Below are 10,258 nucleotides of genomic sequence, written 5' to 3' on the forward strand. Positions count from 1 at the left end.
GAGAGAAAGGAGGCTCTGGAGATGATGACACGACAGGTTACACACCGATGGCGGAGGATTTGGAAATTATCAGATTAAATCCTGCAGCAGCTCGACTGGAGAGGAGCTCAGAGGACCAGTCCAGACCAGCAGCAGTGTGTTTGACTGGAGAGGAGCTCAGAGGACCAGTCCAGACCAGCAGCAGTGTGTTTGACTGGAGAGGAGCTCAGAGGACCAGTCCAGACCAGCAGCAGTATGTTTGACTGGAGAGGAGCTCAGAGGACCAGTCCAGACCAGCAGCAGTGTGTTTGACTGGAGAGGAGCTCAGAGGACCAGTCCAGACCAGCAGCAGTGTGTTTGACTGGAGAGGAGCTCAGAGGACCAGTCCAGACCAGCAGCAGTATGTTTGACTGGAGAGGAGCTCAGAGGACCAGTCCAGACCAGCAGCAGTATGTTTGACTGGAGAGGAGCTCAGAGGACCAGTCCAGACCAGCAGCAGTGTGTTTGACTGGAGAGGAGCTCAGAGGACCAGTCCAGACCAGCAGCAGTATGTTTGACTGGAGAGGAGCTCAGAGGACCAGTCCAGACCAGCAGCAGTGTGTTTGACTGGAGAGGAGCTCAGAGGACCAGTCCAGACCAGCAACAGTGTGTTTGACTGGAGAGGAGCTCAGAGGACCAGTCCAGACCAGCAACAGTGTGTTTGACTGGAGAGGAGCTCAGAGGACCAGTCCAGACCAGCAGCAGTATGTTTGACTGGAGAGGAGCTCAGAGGACCAGTCCAGACCAGCAGCAGTGTGTTTGACAGGAGAGGAGCTCAGAGGACCAGTCCAGACCAGACCAGCAGTATGTTTGACTGGAGAGGAGCTCAGAGGACCAGTCCAGACCAGCAGCAGATCGACTGGAGAGGAGCTCAGAGGACCAGTCCAGACCAGCAGCAGATCGACTGGAGAGGAGCTCAGAGGACCAGTCCAGACCAGCAGCAGTGTGTTTGACTGGAGAGGAGCTCAGAGGACCAGTCCAGACCAGCAGCAGTGTGTTTGACTGGAGAGGAGCTCAGAGGACCAGTCCAGACCAGCAGCAGCAGTATGTCTGACTGGAGAGGAGCTCAGAGGACCAGTCCAGACCAGCAGCAGTGTGTTTGACCACTAAGTGTGTCTGACTCTTTAAGCACCAAAACCTGCACAGACTACACCGTATGACGTACACCATGCCAGTTAGGGTACCCTGTGTATACCGTTTACTTTTACTCATAGTATATATTCAGATAAACATTTTGTTGTATTGCCTATATTTATTACGTATAATATAGCAGATTTTTTAAACTTTGTTTACACTATATATTTTTATATTCAGATCAAATTTTATTGCCTATATTTTCTACTATTACCCTGCTCGTACCTGTATCGCCCCTCCCCCCTCCCCCATAGCAGTGTACATAAAGACCCAGTGCCTCATCCGTAGCTAACAGTGTACTGCACTACCACAGGACCTAGCATGTCCTACCATGCTCTGTAAATAACTCATGTACAGATACCGATATGCCTACTTTGTCGCTCTATTGGTTGGACTCTATTATTATTATTATTATTACTTGTATTATGCACATCGTTGCGGGCGAGACCCCCCGCATTTCACTACATACCTGTATGCTGTGACAAATAAAACTCTTGTATCTCTTGTATCTTGTTACGACGCCCGAATTTCCCCAAGGGGACCAATAATGGAATATCTTATCTTATCTCATCTTGTCTTTTGTACTATGCTATGCAGAGGCCTGGAGGGGGCCAAGACAATGCAGTTGAGTTTAACTGGGGAAGGATGTGGTCTAGCCTTTTGCTGGGAGTACACTGTATTGTGATTATTGAGAGGGGGGAGGGGGGCATGGCCCAAGCAGCATTGGGGGCGTGGCCTAAGCCCGGTAAGGGGCGGCAATATTTCGGACAGAAAGCCACCAAGACGTATCCCTTGTGTCTACAAAAATAATAATAATAATAATAATAATAATAATAATAATAATAATAATAATAATAATAATAATAATAATAATAATAATAATAATAATAATAATAATAATAATAATAATAATAATAATAATAATAGATAATTGGTATGAAAGAAAATTACATTTACAGCTTTCACAGCTGGGGTTGATTGAAATGCTTTGGACTGATTTTTTTAAATTACATTTTCAATGAAAAGTATTCATTGTTATGATTTAACCCTTTCACTACCAAAGGGTTAACCCTTTCAAAGCCACACTACAAAATGTTAACCCTTTCACTACCACGCGACAAAGGGTTAACCCTTTCACAACCACACTGCACAGAAGGTTAAGAAGAGTGCAAGTATTCTTAGAAATAAATGCCGATTATGCTTTGGAATTTGCAGAGGGTACACTATCGTTTTCAAAATGTTGCAGGCAGTACGCTCCTCGGTGTGCCCAGTCAGTGTGCCCCTGCCTAGAGACTACACCGCTGGGTGGTATGAGCATAGTGTTCAAGGTGTTTGTTTAGATTAACCTAGATAGGAGGACGGACAGGTTTGCATGTGTTTAGCAGTGGAACAGCTTCTCCTTCGTGTTTTTAACAGTCCGGGGAGGAAAAGCTCACGAAAGTCTAAAAGAAAAGAAAAAAAACGAACTAACTAATCAGCCGCCAAACGAATGGTATCACGATGAAGCGCTCAGTTGAATAATATAGCTTAACCCTTTCACTGCCACACGACAGCCGGTTATAACCCTTTACTATCACACAACCGACGGCGGCGATGCTCGTAAAGGGTTAACCTTCTGCCGTCGTGTGGCAGTGAAAGGGTCAACACAATTGATCCTCATACTTTGTTTACGTACTTTTGACTTTTTATTTTTATACTTTATCTATCTTTATCTAGCACACCAGAAAAAAGCATTTCATATAAAAGTATTCTGTATTTTTTTCTTGTATGACAAACTAATAAAGAAACTTGAAACTTCATTCCTACTCATGCCTCGCTCCAACCCTAATCCTTCTCCGGACATAAGTCAAGGCCGAAGTCTAAACAGTGTTGCAGTGTAGCAGCGGTACAGTAAAGGCCGCTCTCTCCCGTGTGTTTACAGTGAAAACATCTCTCCGGGCGGCGGGGAGATAAGCCTCCTCACAAAGCAGGCCCCCGCTGCGCTGCAAGCACATGCTTGCCCTCCGTGATTTAAAGCATCTTAATTCTGGGGAATGCAGGACATTACCGTCGAATGTGCTGCAATCTGGATATAGGCCCCGGCTGCGATACATTTTACCGTTATTATAATCTGCCCTCTCGCAAACATGCTTGAGGATTTATTATTATATACCCCCGCTGCTTTCTGTACTGCAAGCGAAGATTAAGTCGTGGCCTTGCTTTATTGTGTACGGTTTCTTTGCACAAGAACAGAGACGACGACCACAATGGCATGCGAGCAGCTGCCTGTTGTGCTGTATGACGGTGTTTAGCTGATGTTAGCTTGTTTTCAATTACCTGCCCTGTGGGCAAGTCGGTGCACACAGCCTATAGTTTAGCCACGTCAGACTCGTGTGTGCGGCCGGCCGCGCGCGTCAAGGAGGTCGAAAAGGGACGTAATCCTGGTCAGAGCAACCGGGCAGACTACGATATATTTGCATTTGTTAGCGGATTAAAATCCGTGCCAAAGCTAGATATGCAACAGGTGAAAGACTCACACTCACAGCCGTGCAGCTTTGGCAAAATGACATCCAGCCGTTTTCGTTTGAAATTACTTTTAGTCAGGGGAGTGTCATGGTTTCTCCATAGAGCTCCATTATACTGTTAGTCAGGGGAGTGTCATGGTTTCTCCATAGAGCTCCATTATACTGTTAGTCAGGGGAGTGCCATGGTTTCTCCATAGAGCTCCATTATACTGTTAGTCAGGGCAGTGTCATGGTTTCTCCATAGAGCTCCATTATACTTTTAGTGAGGGCAGTGTCATGGTTTCTCCATAGAGCTCCATTATACTGTTAGTCAGGGGAGTGTCATGGTTTCTCCATAGAGCTCCATTATACTGTTAGTCAGGGGAGTGTCATGGTTTCTCCATAGAGCTCCATTATACTTTTAGTCAGGGGAGTGTCATGGTTTCTCCATAGAGCTCCATTATACTTTTAGTCAGGGGAGTGTCATGGTTTCTCCATAGAGCTCCATTATACTGTTAGTCAGGGGAGTGGCATGGTTTCTCCATAGAGCTCCATTATACTGTTAGTCAGGGCAGTGTCATGGTTTCTCCATAGAGCTCCATTATACTGTTAGTCAAGAGAGTGTCATGGTTTCTCCATAGAGCTCCATTATACTTTTAGTGAGGGCAGTGTCATGGTTTCTCCATAGAGCTCCATTATACTGTTAGTCAGGGCAGTGTCATGGTTTCTCCATAGAGCTCCATTATACTGTTAGTCAGGGGAGTGTCATGGTTTCTCCATAGAGCTCCATTATACTTTTAGTCAGGGGAGTGTCATGGTTTCTCCATAGAGCTCCATTATACTTTTAGTCAGGGGAGTGTCTATATGGGTCTATATGGGGGGTTAGTTAGTACACATAATCTATACAGGTATACATGGGGTTAGTGTTAGTTAGTTATAGTTGCTGTTTACAGGTGGAGTGGTGTTTAAGTTGTTAAAGTTGCAACAACAGGTCCAGACAGCCAGGTGTGTTAGATTAGATTAGATTACATTCAAATGTATTGTCACTCGTCATCATACAGCACAACGGAATCCAACCAGAGTGTAAATGTAACAGTAGCGTGCAATAGTAATATACAATGTAGGTAGTGGTAGTACTACTGAGTAATAGTGCCTAACCATTGACAATAGTAGTACACCATTGTTGTTATCAATCAATACTGGTGTTAAACTGCATGACAAATAAAGACTCTAGTCTAACCAATTATTATTATTATTATTATTCTTGAATACGACACGTAACTAACCGCACAGATGCAATCAATCTTTTTTCGATGATGGTAAATGCATTGCCAAGTTGATATTTTAACACCGTTTTTTTTTATGGATCCAATAAACCGCTGTGGCAGATGGAAGGAAAAAGAAAGAAAGAAACCTTCAAACGTCCTCTCTGCTTCTCCAGAGCGACTGATCCAGATACTGACCCAGAGTGAACACACACACACACACACAGTTGTGGCTCTCTCTGCAGAGTTGACAAACAAGACTTTTGCAAAACAGATGCAAAAATGTCCACAAGACTTTAGTGAAAACATCGCATTGCTGGTTTGCACAACAAGGTCTAAGCTAGAGACAGAGACAGAGACAGAGAGAGAGAGAGAGAGAGAGAGAGAGAGAGAGAGAGAGAGAGGAGAGAGAGAGAGAGAGAGAGAGAGAGAGAGAGAGAGAGAGGAGGAGAGAGAGAGAGAAGAGAGAGAGAGAGAGAGAGAGAGAGAGAGAGAGGGGAGAGAGACAGACAGGACAGACAGAGAGAGAGAGAGAGGAGAGAGAGAGATAGAGAGAGACAGGAGAGAGAGAGAGAGAGAGAGAGAGAGAGAGAGAGGGAGAGAGAAAGACAGAGAGAGAGAGAGAGAGACAGACAGACAGACAGAGGAGAGAGAGACAGAGATAGAGGGTCCTGGCCATGTCACCGCGCAGGGACGCGGCAGGGACGCGCAACACAACGAAACCAACAACAGGACAGGAGTGCGCTCTCCCTGCGCGGCGCAGCGCGGCGGTGTTTCTAGAAGAGAGCGGGTCTTACCTCGCAGACTGGAACCTCTCTCGCTCTCGAACTGCATCCACAAGTTTACCAGGCGCCGGGCGAAACACCAAACGCCAGTTCAGAGACGTCACCGACACACGGTGGGGAGAAGAGGGAAGAGACGAGCCACCGAATTGTGCCGGTGGTGGGGCGGCGGGTGTGTGACGTCACCTTTTTTCTCGCCGATTTACACTAAACCATCAATGCGCATGCCCAAACATTTTTTTTGCCAGTCCAGTGTATTGTGGGATCTGTAGTTTTTTTGTGTTTATTTTCATTATTTTTTTATCCCGTGTGGTGTTCGGATCTGTCACCTGTGGTTTGATTGATTGATTGAAAACTTTATTAACAGATTGCAGAATGGGGTACAATACAGTAGGCCTACAGCTCAATACACATCACCATCATCATTTATTTTTTTCATCATCATTTATTTATTCGTACATGGAATTACCACAGTCCAACAGTACATATTCCCCTGACTAATTGTTAAGGGGATGCAGACCAGAGAAAGACTTTCGTCTTGTTTACATCAGGGAGTACTAAATAGAGAGACTAAATACCTACATGTCCCTATGCCATAAATGTCATGTATGTTGTGTATGTCATAAATGTCTATTTTCAATTCATCAGGACATATATGACATACATGACATACAGACAGTACTGCTACATCTATACATTTATGACATATCAGATTTGCAAATACAGTACTGTTTGTGATACAAAAAGAGTCCAGAAAAGGGAGTATATACATTTGACGTAGAAACTGTACATAGGAGGAGGTTTGGTGGGGTTGTGTGGGGGGGGTTGGGTACATTGGGATATTGACAACCATACTGGGTAATTTATATTAGAGGTGGTTGGGGGGAGGGGGGGGGGGGAGTACTGGACCCACTTTAATTAAGTATCTAAAGTAAAAGTACACATTCTACATGACGTGTGTGTATTCCAGTGCCTCTATAGGTTATTTATGTTAAAGGTATGTCGTCCAGTTACAGTATGCTGCTGTCCCCTACCTGGAGGGTGAGAGAACAGATGGTGGAGGTGAACGGTACGCGTCTATTCTTTTACTAATGGATTTCCAGTTCCGCGTTCGCGTTCTGCGATCTGATTGGCCACTGACGTTTCTGGTGCGATCTGATTGGCCACTGACGTTTCTGGTCATGTGACATGTGTGCCCCCAATCGCGTGACGCGCCCATTTCCGCCTCGAACAGCAGCAAACTACCTAACGCCTAGTTTATCACTGGTTAAGCTTAGGCGACTCTTTAGAAGTTGGTTACGGTTAGAGTTTGGAATCAGGGCTGGTGTTCTATCGCCCTGCTCTAAGACAAACTCTAACCTTAACCAACTTCGAAAGAGTGCCTAAGCTTAACCGGTGGCAGAACTTGCCGTCACACGATTGGCGCGACCAGAAACGTCAGTGGCCAATCAGAGCGCAGAACGCGAACGCGGAACTGGAACTCCGTTAGTAAAAGAATTCAGGCGAACGGTACACTGCCCCCCCCCCCCCCCCCCCCCCTCCCAGTGAGCTGTGGTGTTCCACAAGGAAGCATACTAGGACCGCTACTGTTCCTAATTTATGCAAATAGAATGTCGTCAGCTTGTGACTGCAACTTGTTCCTGTTTGCGGACGACTCAGCCCTGCTGGTCTCTGATAAGAACAAGTTACAGGTTGAAAAAACCCTCAGCTCGGAACTAGGCAGAATCTGCATATGGCTCGCCGACAACAAACTATCATTACACATGGGCAAAACAGAGTCCATTCTCTTCGGTTCAAACAACAAACTCAGCAAGACCGACGACTTCTCAGTTACAGTGGGTGACAATATTGTCACAAGGAAAGATGAAATTACCTTGTCCATCCTAGAGGCTAATCTTTCCTGTGACAAAATGACATCCAATGTAATAAAAAAAAGTCAACCAACGAACTCGATTCTTGTACCGGATCTCCTCTCTGGTAAACAAGAATACCCTGAAGACTCTGGCAGGAGCACTCATTCAAGGGTACTACGACTATGCTTGCACCTCATGGTACCAAAGCACAAAAAACAAACTGGTCAGACTACTGCTTGACTCCTAGAACCCACCTCACCCCTGCCCACTTTGACAACCTAGGATGGCTTAGAGTAGACGACAGAGTACAGTAACTTGCAATGGGCCTGGTCTACAAGATACACTATACACAACCAAGGTACCCATGTACATGTCAAAATACTTCCCAAAGGTCAGTGAATACCACGATCACAACACCAGAGGGAGCTCCACAAATCATGTTAAACCCAGATTCGGCTCAAACAAGGGACTAAACACGTTTAGCAATTATGCCACATCAATGTGGAATGCCCTACCCAAAGCTGTAGAGGGTACAGAGTACAGCAACTTGCAATGGGCCTGGTCTTCAAGATACACTATACGACCGGGGTGACCATGTACATGTCAAAATACTTCTCAAAGGTCAGTGAATACCACAACCACTACACCAGAGGAAGCTCAACAAATCATGTTAAACCCAGATTCAGCTCAAACAAGGGACTAAACACGTTTCGCAATTATGCCACAACAATGTGGAACGCCATACCCAAAGCTGTAAAGGAATGTGAATCCCTGCCCACATTCAAAACCGCTCTTAAAGAGCACCTACGGGAGGCTGCAATTGGAAACTGGCCACCGTAAATGCTCAAAACCCCCACCACCTCCTAATAGACAGTCTCCTCCCCACCGCATGTATATATTCCCTCCCCGCCGTATGTATATTTCCCTCCCACCCACCCACCCCCTCCTAATGTACAGTCCCCTCCCCATCATATGTATATACTCTGTCAGGATCTAGGGGTAACAGTACTGTATATTTGAATACCGCTTATGTCACAAATGTATCAGTACTAAATACCTATATGTCCCTATGCCATAAATGTCATGTATGTTGTGTATGTCATAAATGTCTATATGAAATGAAAATGGGGGACCCTGATGGAAACAAGACAAACGTCTTTCTCAGGTCTGCATCCCATATCCCTGCATTGTATTGAGCCGTACTGTATTGTACCCATTCTGCAATCTGTTAAATAAAGTTTTCATTCATTCATTCATTCATTCATTCATTCAAGGAATGTGAATCACTACATATATCTCATACTATCTTTTCTGGACTCTTTTTGTATCACAAACAGTACTGTATTTACAAATCTGGTATGTCATAAATGTATAGATGTAGCAGTACTGTCTATCTGTATGTCGTGGTGGTCATATATGTTATGATGTAAACCAGACGAAAGTCTTTCTCTGGTCTGCATCCCCTTAACAATTGTATGTATTGAGCTGTACTGTACTGTACCCATTCTGCAATCTGTTAATAAAGTTTTCATCAAAACTCAGATTATGTCCTCTGTGAAAGTATATAATCTTCATACATGTTAACCATGTTTTCTGTGCAAAATATTTTTCTTCAAAGTAACTAGTAACTGATGGGTTTCATTTTGATAAATGTAGTGGAGTAAAAAAGTACAATATTTCCTTTGAAATGTAGTGCAGTAAAAGTACAAAGTTCACTAAAATGAAAATACAAGTAGCTCGAAATTGTACAGTACTTGAGTAAAAAACACTTAGTTAATTTCCACCACTGCGTGTTACATTGTGTTCTATGTACTCTGTAATTTCTTTAAGTCAAAATGATCTTTCCACGTCCAAAAGTGTTTCATTACTAAATCTTCCCACCGCTGGAACAAGAGACATAGAATAACTCAAGAACATAAATTAAGGGAATAAATAAATAAAGGTCTGAATCACTGCTCATGGTTGGGGACCTCCCTCTGGTGGTCAAAAACACACATTACTGGGTGAGAGATGTGTGACACTCATAGCAGTAGTAGTATAGTGACTATAGGGGTCTCATGGCCAGTACAGAGAGACTCAGAAGGAGCTTCTATCCCCAGGACGTCAGGAATGATGCTCCATTGACTCTATGAAACATTAACCCATCCATTCTACATTCATTGCACACACATCTGTCACCAGACAGACCCCCATGGGAAGTATCCAGATCTAGGGTTAAAGTGTGCAAACCAGGGGCGTTTTTTAGGGTTAGAAAACATTGGGGGCTTCAGCCCGGGGGGTGGGTCCTTTTTACACACAGAAATACGCAATTTTAGAGTAATTAGAGGACGATTACTGAAGAACTAGATTAGAGTTTTGTAAAGTGAGGTCCAGGTCCATGAGAGGGATCTGGGCAGGGCCCCATAGAAAGTTAACAGGACCAAATCATCAGTTTCCTATTTATTTAACCTTTATTTAGCCAGATAAAACATTGATCTGGTCCAAGAGGCCCCAACGAGAGTACAAATATACATATATACTGTAACTGCAGCCAGGGGCGGACCTAGCACATTTGGCGCCCTAGGCGAGTTTCACCACTGCGCCACGCTACCAACCGGTTAACCTTTTTCACTGCGACAATACACAGAAGGTTAACCCTTCCTGTTTTCTTTTCTTTTTTCTCTCTCCTATTTTCTAAGTGCAGGCTGTGAGCTGAGAACTGTGGAACTCCTGTTAACACAGCA

At 44.5% G+C, this 10,258-nt stretch overlaps 2 protein-coding genes across 2 annotated transcripts in view; one reads left to right on the top strand and one right to left on the bottom strand.

Moving 5' to 3' along the window:
• Nucleotides 1-5,828, bottom strand: part of LOC311228187 (disheveled-associated activator of morphogenesis 1-like) — a gene marked incomplete at its 3' end in the record, with an annotated part of 141,237 nt that extends 135,409 nt beyond the window's left edge. Inside the window, exon 1 of the mRNA XM_084314099.1 lies at nt 5,698-5,828. The remainder of the gene's footprint in view (nt 1-5,697) is intronic.
• The window catches only part of LOC311228188 (disheveled-associated activator of morphogenesis 1-like), a gene marked incomplete at its 5' end in the record, with an annotated part of 57,153 nt that continues 52,472 nt past the window's right edge, over nt 5,578-10,258 (top strand). The window contains one exon of the mRNA XM_084314100.1: nt 5,578-5,798. Coding sequence (XP_084170226.1) covers nt 5,578-5,798 — 221 coding nt within the window. The remainder of the gene's footprint in view (nt 5,799-10,258) is intronic.

This window comes from Notolepis coatsorum, assembly GCF_963971535.1.
Source record: "Notolepis coatsorum genome assembly, chromosome: 5".
Classification (NCBI taxonomy): Eukaryota; Metazoa; Chordata; class Actinopteri; order Aulopiformes; family Paralepididae; genus Notolepis; species Notolepis coatsorum.